General features: G+C 36.5%; 1 protein-coding gene across 3 annotated transcripts in view; it reads right to left on the reverse strand.

The window, feature by feature from the left end:
* Positions 1-19,024: 19,024 nt before the first annotated feature.
* Positions 19,025-25,972, reverse strand: part of HNRNPR (heterogeneous nuclear ribonucleoprotein R) — a 34,084-nt gene continuing 27,136 nt past the window's right edge. For all 3 annotated transcript variants that reach the window (XM_082684609.1, XM_082684610.1, XM_082684611.1), the window contains 3 exons: positions 22,626-22,775; positions 20,445-20,566; positions 19,025-20,306 (listed from right to left, as the gene is read on the reverse strand). In XM_082684609.1, coding sequence (XP_082540735.1) covers positions 19,694-20,306; positions 20,445-20,566; positions 22,626-22,775 — 885 coding nt within the window. In that variant the 3' untranslated portion in view covers positions 19,025-19,693. The remainder of the gene's footprint in view (positions 20,307-20,444; positions 20,567-22,625; positions 22,776-25,972) is intronic.

A 25,972-nucleotide genomic window follows, 5' to 3' on the forward strand; every position in this document is an offset into this window, starting at 1 on the left:
ATTTTTATCACCTCCTACCTCCCTAATGCTGACCTCATTCCATTCCCTGCAACCTCTTTATTATTTTTTCGACATTTTTCTTGCATAATTCTCCTCTACCATTTGTGGGCCTTCCCCCTCCACTTTCTTTAAGACACCGAACTATGCTCCTGGACATTTTGGGGGGGGGGGGGAATCAGTGCTGAAACGAGAGGCAGATCTATAGTCAAAGCAAATGGTTTTAATATATATATCACCCAAAGGGGTAAATTAGAGGCCGCAAACAGTTTATAGGATTAACACTCTCTTCCCTTTCTTCTTGCCTTTGGTTCTGAGAACCTTAGAAATCAAGGTCACGGCAGATTGTAAGGGAAACGGTGAATGGAGGCTACTTTCGGGACTGACTCTTCCCCCTTAGGTGAAGAGAGAAGAGCAGGGACAGAAGCTGCTGCAGTTTCATGAGCCAAAGGCTATTAACTTCTAGCCCAAACTTCCAAGGAAAAGAAATCCTAAATGTAGGACTATCTTTTAATTGCTGGCACGTCCGTTCCTGCACTGTCTTTTTCATGAAAACACGAACATACTAAACACACAGCTCCATTTCTCAAGCCCTCGTTTTCCAACTAAACTGAATCTTCAGGCAACTTTACAGAACGGTGCTAAAGCAAAGAAGCAAAGTTGGAATATCTGAATTTAAATGAATTTTGCCAGCAACTGTTACACAACCTGGAATGTCACCTTCAGAAATAAATGGACATAGTATTTCCGAGTGTCAGCAGTCACACTTGCATTATTAAGTTTCTCCTTGCTTTATGAAATAGGCTAATTCCTAAAAATCCACTGAACATAAAATTTTTACAGACCAGGTAGATTTCCTACTGAACATGAGGGTTCCCCATGATAAACTACTTTCAATCAAAGATGCCTTAATAATCTTTGATTGCTCTCCACTAGTTTTTGAATTCTTCAGTTGACTCATGCTTCTACCACATACTCGGATATCTTACTAAATCAGATTATTATAAATGAGATGTAGAATGTGGCTTGTTCTCAATTTTTCCTACAAGATTGCCATCAGCCTTGTTACTAAAAGATTTGATTATCAAGACAAAGTAGGAAAAGAGAGAATATATATTACACAAATGTGGAAACTCATGTTCTGATTTTGCAGAACTTAGTCCTTTTCAGTCATTCACTACAAAGTTCTTCTTCTACAAATAAATGACTTTAAGTCAACTTCAGGTAATTCCAAGTGAAAAACAAAAACAAAAACAAAAACCACTGTAGGCATCTAGTTTTCAAGGAACACTTGACGGAAAAATTAATGTGTTAAAATTTTTGGTGTCACTAACTTTATAATTTTTAAATGTGTGGTGTATCTTGATTTTAAAACAAAGGATGTTTTAAACAACTTTATGAACCCATTGCCAAGTTTTTTGGTCTTCTACAACCTCTAGTCTTAGGGAAGAACTTACAAGCATATGAAGGGCTCGTCTTGGCACAACTGGCTCAGAACTGAGACACTGATAGGGGATTTATAACCCAATGAGGGTTCTGGGGATCTAAGAAAAAGCATTTGGGACAAAGCAGCAGAAAGGCGTGATTCTGATAAATCTAAAATGTGTTTTAATGTTTGCTCTTCATTTTGTAAGTACCTGAAGTCCTGCATAAAATTTCACACAAAGGGGAAATACTTCAAAGTGGTAACCATTTCCTAATGTAACATAAAACCACCTTTTTTGATCTTAAGGATTAAGAAAATTGATGTTACATTTATAAAATAAAAGAGAATCAAAATACCCACAATCATTTTGGAAAAATCTATACCATTTAAATTGTTTTATAAATAATTTTCACACTGAATACGGCAGGTACGCAACTAAAGGAGATTTCATAACCCTAATTTGTAGAAAATGTTCCGTATGATACTTTTTACCTATGTCCTTCTTCAAGTGTGAGTGCTCCAATACATGCTAGTGAAAAAAAAGATCAAAATTAGCATCAGTACAAGGATTTCCAGTTAATACTGCAAATAGAGTCACCAGGGAAAAGAAGGCCAGAATAAAGGAAATTCAAATATGTGACTAAATGAGAAACCCTTGAGACATACAAAATCAAACTGTGCTACTTACCAAACCTCTACACCATCTGCTGATAAATATCCAGGGAAAAATGTGGGAGATCTAAAATGTATCATACACGGGCAAAGAGAACACTTTAATAGCCCTCCTCCTAAATAACAATTCAAAATGAAAAATTTTTAGATACAAGTCAATAAGTATAATTATTCTGAAGTCTTTTATAAAATCTCTAAACTTATGAATAAATTCCCAGTTTTCTACTTCTGAGGATGCTAAAATCCTTTGAAAAAGAATAAAAGCAAAACAAAACAAACAAAAATCACTGACAGAAAGGTGGTGGGGTGGGACCCAACACAGAACAGGGGGAGGAGGGAGATGGAGGTGAAGAGAGAGAAACACTATAAACTTAAAACAGAAACAAAACAGCAACGCTCTACAATACTCTGGCATTCTAGTTTTGAACAAACCAGTTACTGGGTGTCTGAATCATGGCTCTACTACAAAATGTTCCGGCATCTCAGTGTCCCCATCTGTGAAGCTGTGAAAATTAAAACAGACCGCCCAAAAACACTTGGCACAAATACTTGACATGCAGTAGGCACTTAACAAATGGTAGTGCTACGCACAACACACATAATTCACCTAAGAAGTTTTTTTTTTAGTTGGCTGTTATTTTTAATTTTGCAAGAGCAAAAGCAGGGATCTCCCTGACTGGCTGCAACGGAGTCCAGATTTTAAGAATGTATCTAATGATACCTAACTTTAAAACTGCTTTAGGTAGATTCTTTAAGATGCTGTCTGGACATAGAAGTCGCCGGCCTGGGGCGCCTGGGTGGCTCAGTGGGTTGGGCCGCTGCCTTCAGCTCAGGTCGTGATCTCAGGGTCCTGGGATCGAGTCCCACATCGGGCTCTCTGCTCAGCAGGGAGCCTGCTTCCCTCTCTCTCTCTCTGCCTGCCTCTCCGACTACTTGTGATTTCTCTGTCAAATAAATAAATAAAACCTTTAAAAAAAAAAAAAAAAGAAGTCGCGGGCCTACAGAGAAGGTCGCTCTCCTCTCCTTGCCTGGCACCAACTACTGCTGCTGGTGGTGTCAGGGGATGGTAGGCAGCGTGCCCTTGTACATACAGTGTGTCCACGTGCTAAATGCAGGGTGAACTGAAACGTTCGAGATTGCTCTAGGGATAATCAAAGCGACCAGGTTACACTTGCAAGTACAAGATCAACTTCTTTCCTCTGAAGCTTCTGTAAATATACAGAAGTAAACATAAATCACAAAATACGGAAAAGGAAGTAGTCTGTGATGCTGAGGGCAGGGCAAGAGAAGCACACAACAGCAAATTTCTCCAAACTTAAACCTTATATTCTAGAATAAACCTTTGGCTCTTTTAAGCTTGTCGTTCAAACCCTTCCCACAATAAATCTAACAGAAGAAAAGATGTCTCTTGCTCTATAAAGCTACATACATACTTGCAGAGAAAGATAAAAATGAGAGAAGTCTTAATTCTCCTACTTGCTTTGTCACACACTAGCTGCTAAGTAGTGTGTGACACTACTTAGTGGCTAAGCCTGCTTTCCCACTGGTAAAACTGGGATACACTAACACTACTACCTAACTCAGGAGTTCCTGCGAATACTCAAGAAACGGAAAGCACCGAGGTCCGTGGTCTGGTACACAGGAACTCAATGAATGGAGCTATTCCTTGACTAGTGTGAGGGGTGTTGGATTAGGTATCAAGTCAAAAGTCAGAATATCAAGAAGCCTTTCTTCTGCACTTTCCCCAAGAAGAGACAGCTGGAGCGCGGATGTCATAAGGAGGCAAGTCGAATGGACTTCATCTAAAGTAGTTTATCACCATGACTAGAGAAAAAAAACCTCTCTAAAACAATCTCACGTGTAGTAGAGATGACTACTGCAGTAACACCACAGTACATTTGCTTTTAGAAAACACAGAAGCATGTGAAAATCTATGTAGTCACCTGTGCAATTTTTAGGCCAGGACTGGCCAACTAGGCTGTTTGCTACCGTTTGGTCTACGTTCTCTATCAGAGCAGGAAACCCCTCTGAGGCATGAGGTTCACCTCAAAACCTGACAGCAAACTCTCATAACCGAATAATTAATTCCGACCCTTCAGCATTTTCTTACATATCGTTACCCACGGCACCTAGATAACAAGGTACAATACAATCTTGTCGAACTGCCGTTTAATGAATTCTAAATACTTCTGGGAGTTCTGGCTGGAGTCTGAAGTCATTCAGTACACGGCGTTTATGATAGCTCTGCCATGTATTCTGGTTACTTCAAGAACGAACCCACCGCAATCCAAGTCTCTTAAGAAAATGGAATGATCTCCAAAATAATTGCTAGGGAGGAATTGAGTAACCTGGACAAGGGCGGTATAACTTTCCTCAAGCTAACCGTAAAGGTTTAAGTAGAATCACAGACAGATTAGGAAAGGAATAAAAGGTCTGAAAGGGGAGACAAGTAGTATATAAAAGGCCTCAAATTTTAAGAACTTAGACTTGTGACCATGATGTAACAGGAATGCTGGCATTTGTGAGAATTCCGGCAGCTGTACAGGACCAAGAGGGCAGTAGAAGAGATTGAGTAGGACAGTTAGGAAGAGGTGAAACAATCTAGGAACAGACTTGTAAATCACACAGCAATGCCTTTCTCACCTTTAAGGCTTGGCCTTGGGGGTCAAAAAGACTAAATGTGAATTTTTCCCCCCTTAATAACCTAACCTAACCAGCTCCAAAAGGGGAAAAAACTGTCTTACTCCCACTGCTGTATTTTTAGTACCCAGAATATTATCTGAAGGTGGCGTTCCCAAATTACTATCTAGATCTGAATGTAAACGCTGCTGTAATGAGTAAAATGTAATTCACTTAGGAGATATTGCTAAATTCCTAGAATGTTTTAATATATGTTTAAATGATTTACATTTAATTTTTTTTTTGTTTAAATCTAAACATTAAAATGTTTTAACACAAGTTTTCCAATGAACTCCAGTATTACAGTGTAACTGTATAACTGGTCTGATACCTTTTCCTACATTGGTTCCAAGTCATTCTCTTAGAAGATAAAGAACTGCCATCCTAGGATAGTAGATTAATGACTAAAGAAATTAAGGAAAAAATCCATAGAAGAATAAGCACAGCTTGACTGACAGAAAATCTAATAGAAGGAACCTGTAAGATCAAGAAGTGCTGCCCAAACACATGAATTCTTCTATGGCTGGTCTATAAAGCTTTGTTCCTCATGCCGGATGCTCCGCCTTGTATCCCCAGTTGCCAGTACAGGGCAGGAACATATGTATTCATTAAGCGTCTATTAAATGAACAGAAACTGGTAACTATTTTTCAACATTATCAAGTTTCATCTGATCTGGAGGTACATATGAGAGTGAAAGATTGGGGTGAGAGATATAAAATCCAGTAGTCCTAACAGTGCTTGAAGTTCCTAAAGAGAGACAAAAGACACAGGGAGGGGACATTATAGGGGACAAGGAAATCCACAGAAGTGTGGATCAGACCAAACCAGCAAAAGCCAAAGAAGTTTTGAGGTCTGCCTCAAAAATAACAAGATCAAGGACAGTGATGGCAAGAAAAAAGGTAATTGAAATGACAGGAAGGTCACTGATGCCATTAGCACCCTGGTTTGCCTGAAAAGCAATGAAAATATCTGTGATTACAAATCTTGTAGGCAGAACAAAGAGGGATGGAGCCCCAGAGCAACCAAGGGTGCTTTAGTTCATCAGAGGTCTATCTGGAACAGAAGCTGGTCTTGATGCTAAGTTTAACTAGAGCCAGTCTGACTTTGATGACTACCTTCCAGGTCGTTAAATAAATCCCAGTTCTGATATTGCTGAATTATTTATCCACCAGCTATGTGCATGTATGTGTGTATATACATACACATACATACAAACATACACACAGAGGTTATTACTATTACAGAACAGATTTTTCCCAAGTTAACAGGCAATCAGTCGGAATGCCACTCAACTCTGCTTGGGTAAACTCACAGGCTTCTTTCTCCAGGAATCAAAGTGAGAGGAAAACTACTGGGACCCAAGTTCTGCTTCTGCTCTAGCTTTACTCTGCAACCCTAGTGTAGGCAAATCCTGTGAGTTATGTAGTGAAATGGAAACAATTATGCCCCACTTCTAAAATGCACACACACAAATGGAAAGAGAACTGCAAGTAATCAGAAAAGTGTTAAAAAAAAAAAAAAAGGATAATCAGCACTACACGAAGCCATGGTTATGTATGCGCCCAGCATACTTCATGACCTTCAGGTAGCCACTTCAAAGACATAAAAGAAAGCCAGGGAAGGTACAAAACAGGGCAACTAAGAAGTGTTCACAAAAATAAAGTGGCTTTTACCTTCAAAGAGTAAGAACTCCAATCTGGAAAGAAAGACAATAGAATTGAATTCCATGTAAAATCATAGTGATTGCAGATAAAATACCAACAAGCCTGGCTCCATTTTATTACAAGTAATTTAAAACAAATCCTGAACACTCTAACTAGGAGAGGTTTTAAGACTCATCAGAGGAAATCGCGAATCAAAGATGTTTGTGGCTTTTTTGTTACAAGTACAAAAAAAGAGCTGTTTGAAAAATCATACACAGGTTTAAGAAGCATCATTCGATTACTGGAGGCTGCTTGTTAGCATTTCTTTCCAAACGGAAGTTGCACAGCTATTCAGAGGCCACCAGTAGTTTTACTATCACAATACAACATAGTTCTTAAGCTCTTACTCCTAGAACTAGTTTTTGGCCTCATCTTTAGTTTTGAGCTGGGAAGACCACCAGTCTAACATAGTAGATGGCAGGATCCAATTTATTCTATTATTTCAAAGAAGTGCAATGACATTTACCTGATAAGACAGCAAAGAGCAAATAAAATCCAGAAGGCAGTACAGGGTGGTGATTAAAATGTAAACTGGGCTATCAGCCCCCCGCTAGGTCCAATACCAGATTGGCTACTTGTGCTCTGGAGGTTTTAGACCACACTATCTCTGGACCTCCGTTTCTACACTTAAATATTTAAGTTCAAGTAACTTTAAAACAATGACAACCCATTGGAGATATTCAGTATTAGCCCTTCTGTCAATGTATTTTTGACTGAAACTGTCAACATGTTAACTTCAGTTCTCTCTTGCTGACAGCCACAGGTCTTAGAGAACTTTGGAAAAAGAAGGCTCATGAGTGAAAAGTAAGAAGCTGCAAGCTGTGAAAGAGGGTAAGTTGGTGCGTTAAACCCTAGTCTTGTGACAACGTAGTCCGGAGTCTTTTTGGAAAAGGGGCCATCGTATCTTTTCTTTCTCAAGCACCTCAGCAGTGGCTCCTGTCACATGTATTAAAATCCTGTAATACCATGACAAGAAATGTGTTATCAGACACTAGACTCATCAGCTTCGAAAAGACAATAGTGAAGTACAAAAACAGCCTGATCACGTAAGGAACTTTACGAGTTAAGGAAATGGAGGAGAGAGTTGTTTTTAGTAAATCTCTCCCATTCACACGAAGCAGCATCTGTATGTCTGTTTATCCTCAGGGAGGGAAGAAATGTTTCAGAGAACTGTTTATTAGTTCAAAGACGACCAGAGATTTTGCACTGAAAGGTTGAAAGTTTTCAGTAATAGAAAAATAAAAATGTAAGGAAACCTACCTTCACACTTGTTCTTTCAGATTCAATCACCTCTTTACATTATTTCTATGTTCTTAAAAATTGAACTGTATAGGCTAAAATTCTTAGGATCAACTTACTTTGATCATATCCAGTGGGCACTATATTTTTAGTTAGCTAAACAAACAAACAAAAAAAATTATGACACAATTTACAAACTTTTCTGCTCACCAGGATAACTGAAATCATACACATTATTCATGTGTTCCAGTTATGAGCTGAAACAGGAGCACAAAATAGCTTTTTAAGTTTCCAGTAGTATTTCTGGAGGATTTGGTTTGATGACTGTCACTACGATTTATAAATCTATTACTGCCTCCCAGAATCTAATCTGAATTCTTTGAAGATAATGGTCACAGATTACTACGGATTACTAATATAGTCCTAACTCTGAACACACAGAACACTCAATGGTTGTGAAATGAATGGATCACAAATCAACCATCAATGTTAGGTATAAACTACACTTTTTAATAAATAGCTGACTTTTAGCCAATTATCTAGATCTGGTTGATGATGTACTAAGATTGATCCACTTAATATCCCTTTTTAAGCATTAATGCCTTGATGGAGATGTTTACTGCACTTTCTGAAAAGAAAAACAAGTTAATTACTTTCATAATACCTTTCAAAGGTAAAATCCAGAATGGGAATTTTTGGTAGTTCCTACTACTATTGAGAGCTCACACTATAGAGAAATAAACTAGCAGCTACTACCCATATTTTTGCCATCTTCTTTTTAAAATGAAAAACATGTTACATTAATAAAATAAGACTAAGAATTTTCAACACCAGAAGACATGAAGATGTCTTAATTTATTATCTCATTAGAATTATTTAAATGTTTTTTCAAATGTTTCAAACAAGATGACAAATTATATACTGAGACTTTGAGTGTTCAGCTGGTAGACTACAGTTACTCAACCTTCTTTCTTCAATGCTACTACATCCATCTACAGACACTTAAATATATCCTGCCCTAGACAAAAATCTCTGGGTAAATTTCAAGAGCACTTATCATTGCTTTGACCTATTGTTCAGATTAAAATAAAAGCAACACTAAAATTAATGCATAAATGTTATTTTTTAAAAAGAAATTAACACTGACTTTTCAGGTAACATTGGCCAGATTATTAATTTAACATTTCACATTATTAATAACCTCCCTCTGGCAGACATTTCATCTACACCAAAACAAAACTAACCTTGTGAAAATTTTGTTAAGAACTAGTTTTCTTAGAACCAGGCCAACTGATCAGTTAGAAACTCAAAGAAATGACTTGAGAACTTAGGCACAGTAAATGAGCTTTTAGGCTCCTCCCCAATATGATGTCACATTACTATCATGGTGACCTTAAATTCAGGACTGATGAACAAAGAATCCCGAATTCTATTCTGAAATATCCATTACTTTGAGCAATGGCTCAAATTACACAGAATTCTACAAGCAAGATATTAACAGTTCTTGAGAATTAATAGGCTTTTAACAAAACTACCAATTGCTACTGACCTATATATTTTCTATATGGCTCAGATTTTCATGAAATGGAACAGTAGTAAAGAAAATACCTGGAATAATCTAAAGCCATTATTAATTTATCTAGAAAAGTATTCTAAGGCCTTTTCTCCTCCTGTATCGGGGAGAGCATCTTCGTTATGAGTGTGTAAGCAGGTCTCATGCACCACCATACTGGCTACTTTTATGCATAATTTTGTGTTCTTGTGCATGTGCACACACACGCACACACTCAGATCAGATACAAGTGAAGTTGTTTAACAACCTCTTAAGTCCTTGAGAAATGGAGAAGGGGGGCACCTGGGTGGCTCAGGTGGTTAAATGACTGCCTTCGGCTCAGGTCATGATCCTGGAGTCCTGCATCAGGGTTCCCTGCTCTACAGGGAGTCTGCTTCTCCCTCTGACCCTCCCCCTTCTCATGCTCTCTCTCTCATACCTACATAAATACATCTTTAAAAAATGTTTAAAAAAGAAAAACAGAGAAGCGCTGAAATTAAATATTAGATGATGGAAATGGCTTAATATACCAATAGTTTAAAAATGCTTAAATGCTACTTCAGATGGGGGGGTGCCTGGTAATAGAGCATATGACTCTTGATCTCAGGGTCCTGAGTTCAAGCCCCACATTGGGCGTGGAGCGTATAAAAGAAAGGAGGAAAAGGAAAAAGAAAAAGAAAGGAAAGGAAGGAAAGAGGAAAGAAATAGTACAGACAGAACTCAAGAATAAAAATAAGTTTGATTTTGTGAGTAAAATATGCGGAAGTGAAATTTTAAAAATGTAAGTCATTTGAAAAGTGGCACCCCTTTCTGAATCAAATATATAGTCTTGCCTAGGTGAAAACTAGCTTTCTCAGATATTTTGGCCTAAATTTTTATAGATGAATGATGGATGAGAAAACAAATGACTGAACTATTAATGTAACACATACATAAAAGGAAACTTTAGCAATCCACTTTAATCTAGGAGAAAAATATTTTAAATTCAAACTAGGTTGGCTTTATTTTAGGCTTACAGGGCTTTAAGGTAAACAAATTTTCTTGTAAAAGTAAAAATTTTAAAGTAAACATAAAATTTAACATTTAGTTCTAACCTCACATTATTAGGCCTATTTCTAACCCGGTAGTTAAGAGTGTACACTTGGAGTCAGGAAGAAAAGGGTTTGAATCCTGGCTTTGCCACTTCACAGACAGGTGAACCACCAGCTGTATGTAACAAATTATATAATCTCGATCTCTGAATTCCTCACATGTAAAGTAAGAACAATACCACCTACCTGAAAGGGTTGTTGATTACATAATAATACACAATGTGAGGCCATTCTTCAGCACAGTGGCTGGTACATAATACACCACAGTATGACTAACCTACCATTAAAAAAGTTGGCTAAGGAAAGGAAACAGCAGAGTATTTGTTTTCCATACTTCATCTGTTTTTATTTTTCAAAATAAAGTTTTAGAGTTGAAAATCAGATATTTTGCCACATTTATCAGGGACTACCTATCTTCTAGTCCCTCTATATAAAAATGGATACAAACACCTGCCATTTCTACTCCTCATGGAGAACATCCCATCTGTTGCTCTTAATCCATATGAACTGTTTCTCAAGTCACCTTTAGTGATTTTCTTCCTTAATCTGCTTTGGCCACCACCCACTCAAGGTTTACTTTGATCTAATTAGTGAATGTCAACCATGGTTTTTCTTTCAGAGTTCAACATTTCAAGAAAAAGAAAACCACACAGGTATTCTGTAGTAACCTATCAACTTTCCCCTTTCTGAGGTTTCAGTACTTATTTTATCTTCCATGACTCTTATAACCTGCTTTCTGGTCTAATTCCTAAATAAATATCCCAGAACATTTCCTCAGTGACCTGGTCTTTTTGGCTTTTCCCTTCCTGTTGCTATTTTCCACCAATTTCCTCAAACTTTAATATTAAAGCCTATTTTTCTAAACTCATTTCATTTTCTTGAAGATAGTCTCCTAACCTTTCCTTTCAATCCTGAACACTCTTAATATTTGTGGTGGCCTTTGCCAAAGTTTTTAATCTCCAACTAGATCCAACTAGACCAACCAGATCCTGCAAACCACTGCACACATCTACTGCTGATACCTTCTCTACTAAGGTCTACTCTGAATCCCCAGGGACTGTGAGATAATCTATTGCTCAAAGTGTCCTCAGGGACACCGGGTATCACATAGAAGCATGTTAGAAATGCAAATTCTTGCCCCATCTCAAACCCACTGAATTAGAATCTGTATTTTTTTTTTAAATCCCCCGGGATATCTACCCACACTGAAGTTTCGAATGATGAATTGTGACCTAAACAGTTTTTAACTAGAAAATTAAAATCATCATCATAAGTTCTTTCAAAATTATTTTGACAGATGCAACAAATGGTCTCATTTACCTTTTTTCTCACATTTTGGAAAGTCAAACAGAAATGACATTACAACTAACACATTACTCTTCATTATTTAAAAAAAAATTGTGATAACAATATTATTGGTTGTATTTAGACAGATCAAATTTCTCCACACCAACTCTACATAAATATGGATTAATCTGGTAAGGTTCTGCTTCTTAACAGGAAGCATGAAAAGTTTCAATATGACCATTCAATGCTAAACACAGATCATCTAACCTCAAATTCTGTTACATCATAACCTGCCTGAAGTATACCCAAGTTGCTCTGACCACATCAATTAAGCAAAAAATATAAACCCCTTTATACAGGTTCAAATGAAAAGTTTGTTTTAATAATATCTTGATCAATATAAAAACACAAAAATTGCAAAATAGTGATTTCGCTGATAAAAACAGTAATGGCTTCTTAAAACATATCAACTGCTGTTTGTTCTACTTAAAAACCTAGACAACTGAAATTTGCAGTTTTAAAGGATTCTTGGCTTTAGTATTCAAAGTATACGCATGGCTTTGTCTCCGAATTCTATTAAAAAGTGCTCGATACAGTATATGAGATCTTCAACAATGGAATATTTTCAAAGTTAAGGAAATATTTTCCCTTTTATCTATCTGAAAACTGAGGTTGAGCTCCTGCCCCGACTCCCAATAGTATCATCCTTGACAATACTGATCCTTCCTCATTTACCTTTGTGGAAAATAATTTTAAAGTGATCAAACCTCATGTTATTTTAAAGGCATGACTTGAATTGTACAATTATATGACTAATTTAACCTCCTACTCTCTTAATAAATGGATAGCTGGGCCTAAAACTCACCCTTTGGGAATTCTAAGTAAATAGTTGAATAAAACACTACTCATTAGTGGTTTTCTGGGGGTATTAGTTTTTGAGGAAATGCTTATATATGATCCAGAAATTTCAAGTTTCAGTAGAGAGAAATGTGATTTTCATAGCTACAGGCAGAAAATACTCCCTTATGTAAATATAATAAATACACCCCACTGAAAATATCTAATAAAATCTAATTATTTCTAAAATTGAACTAAATATATTCAGGGCTTCGGGTAGCGCCAAAAGATACCACTAGAGCCTAAGCTTAAAATGATCAGCAAAAGCAACCTCTTATTTTTGGAATAAACACACCATAAATCAGTAAACGGCCCTACCCCATCCCCAGCTCTGTCAACACCATGTTTAGATATTTTTTTGGTTAGAACATTCCTTCTTGTCTCTGTGAATGATCTGTTGATTTTGGACAAAAGAAAAACAACAAAATCTTTCTGGAAAATACTAACCTAGAGGAGTTATTTTGTCTATTCCTTATCTTAAAACAGTAGGGAAAAAACCCCCCAAAACAGTAGGGTAATCACTTTTTCTTCCTTACAAGCTCACATTTATTTAACAATCTTCATTCAAAACAGACAAAGCAGAATATATTGCTATTCCTTCTGAAGAGTTTCCTACTCAATTTGTTTATAGATCACTATGTCCCTAGCACTTTCCTCCTAGATCTTTTGGCTATTAATGGTACAGTTGGCAGAAAAATGAGCACATTTCTTCAGGTAAATTTCCATTTGGTGTTGCAGAACTTCTACCTCTTTGACTGATAAAGAACTAAGTACACCCTCAAGGGAAAGAACTCACTAGAAAAATTACTGTATTAGGGCTCTCCTCAAGAGTATGGGATCAATATGAAAACAAAAACCTTATCAAGTTTGAAGAACTCACTCCCAACATGGTGCGTCTTGTATACTGGAGACATTTCCCAATGATGCGCCTAAAGCCTTCAACACAGCCTTCCTCAAATATTCCCTCACCACTTCTTCTTCACTTGCTGGCAGGTTATGTCAAGGGGCCAAGAACACGGGGAATAAAATGCCTTCTGAAAGCACCGTACAGGTGTTTCCCTTTGCCCGCCTCTGTATGTTTTCTAGATCATTTCCAAATGGACATGCCACAATTTCATCAGAAAAACTTTACTGGCAAACTTTTATGCCAAAAGCCAACATTCCCATCTTAAACCTGAAGACCCAGCTCTAACTCCCAGTAAAGCTACTTCCTGACATTTTAATAGACCCCCTCAAGTTCAGCTCTTTTGTTTTTACTCCTTCCCACTCCCTCACTGTCGTCTTTCAAGCCGGTACCCAATACCTAGTACTAAATGTGAAGAAAGAACTCCATTTGACCACAAAAGTCTCAATTACAGAACTACTGAATCTGTTTTACACAATTGAAACCATCACACCCCACCCAAAATCACCAACACAACATTTTGAACATGTTCGATTTTATTAAAAATATTTAACATTGTACAAATATTCCAATACAGTTATGGTACCTGAACACTGTACCAAAAGCATGATTTTTATTAAACTGCTGATTAAGTGGTCTTGCAAATGTTCCTACTGTAATATTCTCATATTACTCTATGCATATAGCAATGTCATGTTCACAGGAGCTTTCAGCTCAATTATAGAAATAGCCTTATAACACAGTACTAAACATCTTAGTAGGATTTGTTAAAAGTACAATTCTACCTATGTTACCGAACAGGCTAGAGAGGTTCCTTTTGTCCAGCCATTATAAACGAGAAATCAAGAAAAGCAGTGTTCATGGGATCCTACAAAGTTACTACATAAAATGAAAGCCCCTGTTTGTATTTGAAGAATTGAAGCTTCCCCCCACTCTGCAATGTCTCCCTTCCTGATCCCATGAAATGCGTTTTGTTGTTAGTATATCAAAGCCAGTAACTAGACTTTGCGCTGCAAAGATGAACTCTTCAGAATTACTTGTGTGTTCCTACTGCTTACTATCAAGCTTTCCAAAGAGCACATTATTAGTGCAATCTTTATAATCTTTTCTATCAATGGTACAGCATGAAATGTGTCAGAAGAGAAACAAGCACCTCAACAAAATGATGTAATCACTGCAATTCTTAAAGTATAATTTCATTATAGCAATTTATAAGTAGTCTACGACAAGCTTACAGACAAGATTTCAGAATACTGACTAGCACGTTTAACACCCAAGTTTCATCCTAGACATACGTTCAACCAACAAAGGAGGCTTAAGAATATTAGGGAGGTTCTTCATGTATGAATATTCATAATTACTTTTAATCAGTGATTGCGTCATATTATAATTTCTTTATATGTTATGGCCAGAAATGCTTGGTTATTAAATTTAATTTCCTTGCTTTATACTTTACTATCATGGAATCCTCTACTGTGAGAGATTTTAATCTTTACTATCATCTAAAAATTGACAAATTCTACCAATACCTACTAATCGCAACAGCTGTCCTGGATTTCAGACAAAACACAAGTTGTTGACAGATTAATGGTTTTGCTATGTTCAAGGTTCTAATATTTAGCTAAGTAATGTCCTCTTGACTCAAAGTCATTATGTCAAATGTATTTTTAAAACAAGCCCTCTCCTGTTTGTGAAACTGTTAGAACTTTCAAGTTTCATTTTACAATGTTAAAATTTTTTGGAAGATTTAAAAAATAATTTTTCCTAGTGCTTATTTAAATCCTCCATCCTATCAACAACTTCTACTTCTGCTAGTATCAGCGTGCAATAAACACCTCTTAAGATGCATTATGTACTAATCTTCCCAATAAAAATGCAAACATAATGAAGATATTAGAGGGATTGAAACCACAGTAAAATAAAGCAAATTTATTGTCTAAAAGTCTTGAGAATTTATCTTGTAAAGTGTCTATTTTCATCCACCTAAAATATACCCTGAGTATTTTGTTACCTCATACTTGCAGACCTTTCCTGCTAAACTGTACTTTGAGAATAAAAAGTATGAAGTAGTTATTATATGTTCCTATTAAGAACTAAATTATTTAATATTAAAGTCTTACTTGTCTACAAGGCCAACATAAATGCCCACTTATAAAATATGGGCATTCTCCCACACTTAATGTCCCACTACTGATAAAAAAAAAAATAGGAAAAAAAAAATTTCTTACCAACAATTCCACTGGTTATCGTCCCCAGCGAACCCCACCTAGCAAGTCGACATCATGACATGTCAGGTCAGGGCAGCCTCAACCTCGCTTCCCTGATAGTCAGGTGATAAAAGGAAGGAGTTAAAACAGGAAAAGTACACTTGCAGATTTCTGGATAACATCTGAAAATGGTTAAAAAACAAAAACAAAACAAAACAAAAAACCCAGAGCTTCTGGTAACCTCTAAATAAAAATTACATAAGTATATATATTTAAAAAGAAAAAAAAAACTATTCTAGAAAGATTAACAGTAACTACTTCAAATTAAATATTTATATTCATTACTGACCAAATACATTAAATATGCAGTATTTTTAAGGCTTGGTGTTTGCATTTCAAAATTCAGAACTAATTCACAAACTACTAGCACAAAAGCAAGCATGCTTGGTTAGTGGATTTGTCATTCTGAATTCTCTAGTCAGTCACCCAATCCACAGGCTTACTGAGAACTAAGTTAACAGAAGCTCCCATTCTTAGAGAAACATAAACACACTTATAAATCCAGTACACTCTTTCTATAAGGCTTTTTCTTAGCTGCTCACTTAAGAGATGCCACACAAAAAGGGACAACACTAACATTTCTTTACATACTTCAGTTGGTTTTCTTTAAGAATACTGGATAGCTCAGTAAACAAAATTCTCTTTGAAAAATCAAAACTGCAAATTTTAACAAATGTAGAACTCTTTACAATTGACAAGTAATAGCCTTATAGCAAGCATTTACTGGAAAGATTTTGGATTTTACAAATAATACACAATTAATAAAACATAGGTATGATTATCCAAATGGGCAGGAGGCAAATGATGTAATGAGTTTCCAGAATATTATGTGGCTTTATGCTAGGAATGGAATTTTATGTCCCTTCTCTTTTGGAATTTAAAATAGAATTTATTTTGATGCATGCTAATCTTTTTAAAAAGAGGGTTCACCTCCTAAGTCAGATTTCAAATGAGAGAAAAATTGTCTTTTAACAGAAAGCATTGGGCTTTCTTATGCAGAATAACCCCAGTAACTAAGAAAACAAAAACCATTATGCTGAACTCTGCTTAAAAAAACTAACTACAGAACCGTAGCAACTCAATTTCCATATCAATTGATCAAATAAACTTGGATTTATGAGAAATCTGGCAACTTATTAAAACTTTTTTGCTTTAAAAAAATTAAAACACTGTCATTTAAATACATACATTTAAGCAACTGCTATAAATGAGTGATCAAATAAAAATTAGCATTCCATTAGGGGGAAGGGGTATGTTTAGGTCAGTCTTAGGAAGGTACCTACAAAGAAGAGGTTGGCCTCAATATGAAGTAAATATATTTCCCAACACACATTACTGTAGCAGGCTCGTAAGTAAAGCAAATGAATTAGGTTGGGGAACAAAAAAGATGGCATAAGAGCAGGGAATGAAATTTCCCAGAACTCGTTAAAAAAATTCATTAAGATAAAGCACCTAATGAAAATCTAAAATAAAGACCTCCTGAATGGACATTTTTCAGGCTTATGTATTAGATTGTTAGGTTTATTTCTGTGAAAAGTTAAGCTCCAAATCTATTTTCTCTGCATGCTGCTACAGCAGTTTACAAGATTCAACAAGGGAAAAAGCTCTGAAGTGAGACTTAATGTTCAAAAAGTTGTGTTTTTCTGAGAAATAATAAAATAGCTACAAAAACCCTATAAAGCAATTATTAGGGGACATCTCTTAGACATATTTTAATAGGTGAGAGTAAAATATTATCTGCAACTAGAGGAAAGGATTTTTTCATGGAACCCAAGTTTTAGTCTTATGTTTTTGCTAGGGTTTATATTTTAGGATGGGTAGGGGAAGCCCAATCAATTACTTTTTCAGAATCACTTCTTTACCCATTCCTAATTTGCCTCATGATTAACTTTGTCTCTTGTAACATCTAATTTTAAAGAAATACAAACAAATCAAATTTTACTTGTAGATGCTTTCTTCTTCCCCAGAAAAATCAGGATTTAAGTCTAATTTAGACTTACAATAACTACAAATTGTATTTTCAAAGTTTAAAAGCAGCATTTAAAGAATGTTTGGTGTCTTTACTTACATACATGGGCATAAGAAAAACTACTGTATCTAAGCTTTACCAAGTAAATACCCATGTTAATTTGGGACAGACTACATAATTCCTTTATTAATTTCCAAAAACAAAAGGAATATTAATAAGGTCTTTTAACTTACTGAACTACATAGTAAGTGTACTCTTAAAGAGAGATAAATATAGACTTTCATCAGTAAATACTAATTATCTTACTTGAAATCAAGAGAGAAGCCATGAAACTCAAAACACAATCTAAGCATGCTCATAAGGAACTAAGTGGCTTACGGTCCTGAGATCTACCACTGCTGTCATAAAAGACACCAAACAGGAACAAAACACAAAATAAAGATGTGATCATTTTAATTCCTCCCTAAGTGGCTTATTTTTACAATTTAAAGCATTTTAGACCCACCTAGGAGTAAAACGGAAGAGAAAATTTTATGGTAATTTGAATGTGATCCAGACATTTCTGCACTGTTAAGTTTGGATTCTTTTGTTCCTCTTACTCTCGAGCAAAACTGTCATTATAATAATTCAGAATTTCTAAAGGAAACAGGGAAATAAATGTTATAACTTGGCCAACAAAAATTTAGCCAGGAGGGTAGTAAAAAAATAAAAGAGATATTAACAAAGTCAGAAGGTATGACTAGTGGATATTTTTACGCCTCTTTTATAAGGCACGAGTGCTTCTCAAAGCAAATTTACGTAGCAATAGGAAATTATATTTCTAAACCAGTAACTGAAGTGGTAGTCACGATTATGTACACTACAATTTAAATTTAGTCCGCAGTGCAATTGACGCCACAGTACTAGCATTTTTTCCTGTTATACATTCACTTATCCAGCAAATAAGGTCTTCAGACAACAAATTATCCTTTATAGAAAGAATGTGGGTCAAAAATAAATTGCAGTCTGCTTCCCCAACCCCATTCTACTTAACGCAGATTATCCAATGCCTGCAAGAATGTTCAAAAGCCTCTGAACCCGTTTTTATAAAAATAAAGGATAAAATTTCAAAATTAGAAGAGACTATGAGAGAACACCAATCAATAAAGTGCGATTTGGAATAAATACTAGAATTTAGACTAATCCTCAGTCTGATAGCCACGATACATATTGGAATAGACAAGAAAATTTGCATGAATTTGATCACTCACATAGGCAGTTATAATTTGAAAACAATATTCCTTCCAAAGGATTACGAATAAAATAATGTTTTAGGACACAATTGAATTTGAAATAGGTAATGTTTTGAATAGATTTTTTAGTTTTATTGAAATCTTACATGAACAAGAAATTGGAAATACAATCACATCAAAGAACAAATTGTCACGGCTTTGACGTTTAAGCCAAACAAATTTTGTAGGGCAGATTTCAAAAAGGTGTGAAGTTATAACAATTTAAAAACACAGTTAACCTACTTCTAGGAATGCAAAACATACAATCATAGGTTATTTTCAATACAAGAAAACTTAAATTTGTTTGCTTTAATTTCTTAAAACTACTAAGACAAAGCACTAGCTTGGATTTTTATTTACAGCATACTCCATACTCCTATGTAATCTATCCCAAATCCAAAAAAATGAAACTGTCCAAAACCAAAGGTTCTGCAAAATCATGATTTAACAGTGTGCTCAGCTTGTTTTTGAAGCTAAAATGAAGCCTGAAACGATAAAAGCATTGTAACCCCCAGAATAAGGGAACTCTGCAAGCCCAATAATGTCCAAGAGCATTTATGAAAAGAGGAAAAAAAATAAAAAGACTTGAGTATATATACAATAGTGATTTCTTCAGCCCAATACAAATGGCAGCAAACTGCTACTTAAAGATGAAACAGTTAAGCCAATTTTTTTTTGAAGAATGTAGATCTAGAGCCAATCGGATCTTGCCAATATCATTTTCAAGCCCTCACTTGTCTATTTCCACTGTTGCCCATAAGTATCCTGATAAAATTCCTGGTTGTCATTATTGTAACCATAGTTACCAGAATAGTCACCACCTTGCTGAAGCGGCTGCTGAGCGATGGGTTGGGAACCCCAGTTCTGTTGGTTGTTGGTCTGACGGCGCTTGGAATCAGGCTGGTTGTACCCATCTGCCTTTCTCTTGCCTCCTACATTGCCCCCACGATTGCCCCGAGATCCACGGGAACCACGGCCTCTCTGCTGTTGTGCAGGACCCCCTCTACCACCCCTAGAGCCTCTTGGTGGTCCCAAAGGTGCCCCCCTCTGTGAATAGCCAGCTCTACCTCTTGGAGGTGGTGCTCCCCGCCCCCTTGGTGGTGGTGGAGCACCTCGCCCTCCCCTTCCTCCTCCTCTTCCTCTTACTGCATAGCCATCATCATAGCCGTAGTAGGGATCTTCATAGCCTCCACGATAGTCGTGATAATCATAACCATAGTAATCATCATAGTAATCTTCGTAGCCATAGTAATCTGGAGGGTAGCCATATCCACCTCTCCCCCCACCACGACCCCGACCTCTAATTGGAGGTGGCATACGAGGAGGAGGGTGATAGTAATAATCTTCATACCTAGCAATGGAGGGAAGGGAGAAAAGAAAAAAACAAATTAGCTTGCTTCAAGTCTATTCCTGAATTTTTTTATTAAGTTGATCTCTATTACCAACTTATTCTTTGTTCAGAGATGTATTTACTAAAATGTAGACTCACGCAGTGCTTCTGGAAGCCTGTCTAGCAGCTTGGCGCTCTTTCCTTTTCTTGTCTGGTGGCTTGGCTAAGACTATTTCAATTTCTTCCCCTTCTATCTCCTTGCCATTCATTTCATCCATGGCCTACACAAAATTACAAAAATAAATTTATTTTACCTGTAAAAACAGAACTTTAAGACATAATTATATAGACATACCCTGCCATTTAATACAATTAATAAACAATTTACTTCACAACTATTTTAACTGGCAAAAGGACCTAGCCACAAAGCAAAAAATACAAAGTATTTATTTCCTTCAATCTTACCTTCTTATGTGTAAATTATATTGAAAACAAAACTAATGTCCTACTCTTATATTTAAAAAGCTGGAAGGACTTCCAGAGCCACCTATCACTGCTCCTTAATTCCAAATAACTAACCCCTCAAGGTTGAGCCGTAACAAAAAAGCAAATCCACATCTGGGAAATGCCATAATTAACACAAACTTTTCAAGACTCAAATTTTAAAATAAAAACATGGCATTCAACATGTAAATCTGAAACTGCTCTTCCATAAAAATCTTAAAGATCTGAAAGACAAATGGGTTACTGAATGAGGTGATCAGTGAAAATGAACAAGATACTGACCAAAAAATGCCTAGGTTTCCCCCACAACACTTCACCTAGAACGGGCACAGACTAATGAAGCCTTGAGGATTCACCGGCAGAGCAGTAATCGAAAGCATCCTACCCTCTAGTCCTTTATCTGTGTTGTTCCACTGAACAGCCTCTGCCATACATCCAAGTTCAAGTAACTCAGTAACAAAATGTCACACCTCCTTGCCACAGCCTTTCTGCTTCCCTACACAATCTTTTCCGCTCTGGACAAACAGAGTAAAATGCTCTATCCATAAAGAACATTCAGAGATTTACAAGCAACTAGACAAAGATGACCTCAGTCCTCCTCTACCTGCTAAGTGCTCCCCATGACCACGCACTTCACCTAAAGCAACTAAGTCCACAGAAGCTTCCCAGTTGCTGACACATTTTGAAATTTCACAGACCTCTCTGGCAAACCCCCCTACCAGTTTTTATACTTCTTTTTAATTAGAGATGAGTTATTTAATAACAACTGAATGAGAAGTAATACTCAGAAGGTATAAATTAGTTATCCGTGTTTCATACCACTGGCAATTTCAGAAACCAAGCATTAAATTCTGCACTAAGCTGTGAATTTTATAAGCAATGCTGTCTCACTAATTAGCTTTCATCAAAAAGCAAACCATAAAATTCTAACTAATACAAAGACTCTATAAGGCATACTTTAAAGCAAATATCCTGGGCAGGAAACAGAAACTGCTCAAATTAGAGGGGGCCCCACTCCAACAGACCACGCCAAAGGAGGACCAGGCCTGAGTGAGTCACTTAGGATTCTCGACCTACCTTCCCAAATAAAAAACTTCTGTTAGTGTTTTGTCTTCTCTCCCCAATTGGGGAAGGTGAGAGGAACAAGAAACTACCAATTCACATGGAAGATACTGCTGATCCACTATTGGCAGAAAACAGCGCAGGTATTCAGGTTTTCCTCTCTAGCCACCACACAAAATGCTTTCACACTTTTCATTACTATCATCAAATTGACTATCATATGCAAGAAGTATCTCTAACAACTCCTGAAACCAGCAACACAGCTAATACAACTAGAATTCCACAAATGTGTAAATTATATTGAAAACAATATAATTATTGTTGTAATTATCTATTATTGTATAATTATTGTATAATTATCTATTATTGTATAATTATCTACACACTGCTCTGGTCTTTCACAGATCTACAAAGTAAGGTAAACAAAGCAATTGTAATACAATTCATTACCTATTTACCATTTACAGCAGCTAATTCCTATACCTTATAATATTTCCAGGGCATCATGCTATCAAATATCAGGCTTACAAAAACAATATAGAGATTAAAAATAACTTGCCTGAAGTCACAAACCCAGTTAGTAATAATCAGGCTTTGAAATATGAAATCTTACCTGTTACACTACTACCACTTCACAGATTATTAAAAGTAAGTTCCAGAGTTCGGCAAAAGCTGAAAACCAATTTTATTTCAGTTTTTTAAAGTCATTTTATGTGTTTAGCAGGTCTCAACAACAAAATTCAAATATCAAGAAGCAAAACTTCAAATTTCTACCTTAACAGCTGCTCCTCTGTCTTCAAAATGAACAAACGCATAATCTTTCAACTTCTTCACTCGTTCGAGTTTTCCAAATTCAGAAAATGACTTTTCCAATATTTCTTCTGTCACTGTAGTAGCCAAGTTTCTCACAAATAAAACCTTCACCTAATACAACAAATATAAAAAAATGGCATTGGCTACTAATTTTTTGCTGAAGTCTTACATAAAGTATTTCTTCCTAACTTCACCACAGGCTTTCCTTCTCAAAAACATTAAATAATAAAGGTGCATCACAGAAGGTATAAAAATTGCCAAGAAAATTATCGTCAGTTACCAATTTATATAGATTATTGGTTCCTTCTCCTGCCCTGTAACTAGCACTGGGACACCTGGGTGGCTCAGTCGGTTAAGTGCCTGCCTTTGGCTCAGTTCATGATCCCGGGGTCCTGGGATTGAGCCCCACATTGGGCTCTCCGCTCAGTAGGGAGCCTGCTTCTCCCTCTCCCTCTGCTGCCCCCACCTTGTGCTCACTCTCTCTCTGTCAAATAAATAAAATATTTAAAAATAAATTCTAAAAAAATAAATAAAAATAAAGTACTAACACTGTGAACAGAACCTTCAAGGAACCAAGAGATAATTATTAAGTTAATTCACATTCCCTGAGTACCAACTGAAACAACATGTTTTGGGGTTTTGCTCCCTGCAGAACTGAGTAATTAAGCTAATTCTAAAGTTCATATGAAAAAATAAACAAGAAGAGTCAGAAAAAAAAATTGGGAGACTAGCCCTACCAGATATAACAAACTATAATGCTTAAATCACTGAAACAGCATAGTGTTCACCTGGATAAAACTAAAAGTTGGGGGTGCCTGGCTGGCTCAGTCAGAGGGGCATGTGACTCTTGATCTCAGGATTGTGAGCTCGAGCCCCACGCTGGGTGTAAGGATTACTTAAAAAAAATAAAATCTTAAAAAAAAAAAGTTGGGAAAAAAAAAAAGTTGGATTCATACCTCAGACTACATACCAGGGTAAACTCCAAATAGATCAAAAATTTAAAAAGGGGTGGAGATGGAGATGGGGAAAGTCTGAAAAATATTAAAAGAAAATAAAGGTGGGGCGCCTGGATGGCTTAGATGGCTAACCGTCTGCCTTCCACACAGACCCTGATCCAAGGGTCCTGGGATTGAGCCCCACTCTTCCTCTCCCTCTGCCTGCCACTCCCCCGCCTGTGCTTGCCCACGTGCTCTCTCTCCCTCTGTCAAATAAATAAATACAATATTGAAGGAAAGAAAGAAAGATAAAGGTAATTCCTTTACATAACATTGCTCCAAGGAAGGCTTTATAATTTAGAAGCTATTATAGGGGTGCCTGAGTGGCTCAGTGGGTTAAGCGGCTGTCTTCTGCTCAGATCATGATTCCAAGGGTCCTGGGATCGAGGCCTGCATTGGGTTCTCTGCTCAGCAGGGAGCCTGCTTCCCCCTCTTTCTCTGTCTGCCTCTCTGCCTACTTGTGATCTCTCTCTGTCAAATAAATAAATACAATCTTAAAATAAAATAAAAGCTATTATATAAAGGAGTGGCAGAATTCACTACTAGAAATAAATGGCTTTCACATGGCAAAAATGCCAGAAGTGGAGCCAAAAGACAAATGACTTCTATCACAAAGAGTTAACCTCTATTTTTTAAATATCAGATCCAGAAAATAAGAAAAAGCTCAATGGAAAACTGAATAAAAGACATGCAAAATTCATGAATACAAGGTTCATACAAAGAGACACAAATGGCCCTTCAACATATTAAAAACTTAAATCCATGCATAGTGAGAGAAGTAAATCATAACAGCTTTGAGATACACCATTTACCAGACTGGTAAAATCCAAAAATAGTACAATTTTGACAAGAATGAGGAAAGTGGGCCTCTTGTATTTTGCTGGTGGGAGGATAAAACAGTACAGGGAAATATGGCAACATTTTACAATAATACAAAAATATTTTATAATAATTGCAGATGCATGTACTCTGTGGCCCAAAATTCTATCTCTGAGAATCTACCCTATAGCTATATCTGCACTTTTATCAACTGACAAGATACAAGTTCATTCACTGTAATATTGTTACAATAAAAGATTAGAAACTCTGCCCAACCAGCTGAATACAATATAGCATACCCACACAATGGAACATTATGTAGCCATAAAAAATGAGGACATGCTCCAAGAGCAGATATGAAGAAACCACCAAGACACATTGTTGGTAAGACATTTTTTTCCTTTTTTACATCTCTGAAATGGGAATCCAACTTACAGTTAATGTGACATGCAAGCACTGTTTCAAAATTTAATTGGCAAAATTTAGTAACTTCTTACTGGTACACACAATAGTGATATACCACCTTAGAGCTCATGAACTAGGATACTGAATAAAGCACATATAGATCAGTGAATGCAGGTTACCTGTATCCATCACGTAAAAAGTCAGGAAAGTAAGAATACTCGTATTTGCCTGTATCTGTCTAAGGAAATACCACAAGAATAAACCAGAGACTACGAAAACTGGGTGTGTACTGGGAACGAGGGAACACAGTAGATGCAGCTAGGTAGAGGATGGACTTTTTTTTTTTTTAATATTTTATTTATTTATTTGACAGAGAGATACAGAGAAAGCACAAGTAGACAGAGCAGCGAGCAGAGGGAGAGGGAGAAGCAAACTCTCCACGGAGCTGGGAGCCCGATGCAGGGCTGGATCCCAGGACCCCGGGATCATGACCCGAGTTGAAGGCAGCCACTTAACCGACTGAGCCACCCAAGCATGCCGAGGTAGGACTTCTTTAATCTACACCTTTCTGTGTAATTTTGATTTTTGAACTAAGGAATTCTATTACCTATTCAAAGAAGAAAATTAACACATCCGGTGAATAAACTGTTTCCTCAGATAAAGGATATATGAATAAAATTATTTGGGGGAAGGTATTACTTCAAGGTGGGGGGACTCTACCACTGCCCACCTCCATCTCTACCCTCTTTATTTTCACAGTGTTGTCACAGAGGTCAAACTCAACATTACGCAGGCCTCAGCTGGTTTTTTTTTTTTTTTTAACTCAACACAGATCTTTTTTTCTTTTTCATGATGAAACCAAAACATACGATATAAAAATTACTCGCTGAAAGTGTGTTTAAAACATTCAACAGAAAAAAGTCCCTTTAAGAAATATAGGCTCTTAGGTTTTGGTTGATTATAAAACTGACCCAACTTGGCAAAAAAATCTTAAATGAATTAGAACACTGATAATGTTAACAGCAGAAGGGTAGAGCACCCACCCTCCACTTTAGAAAACAATAAAGGAATCAATATTAGTCAATCAAA

This window comes from Mustela nivalis, assembly GCF_964662115.1.
Source record: "Mustela nivalis genome assembly, chromosome: 10".
In the NCBI taxonomy this organism is placed as follows: domain Eukaryota; kingdom Metazoa; phylum Chordata; class Mammalia; order Carnivora; family Mustelidae; genus Mustela; species Mustela nivalis.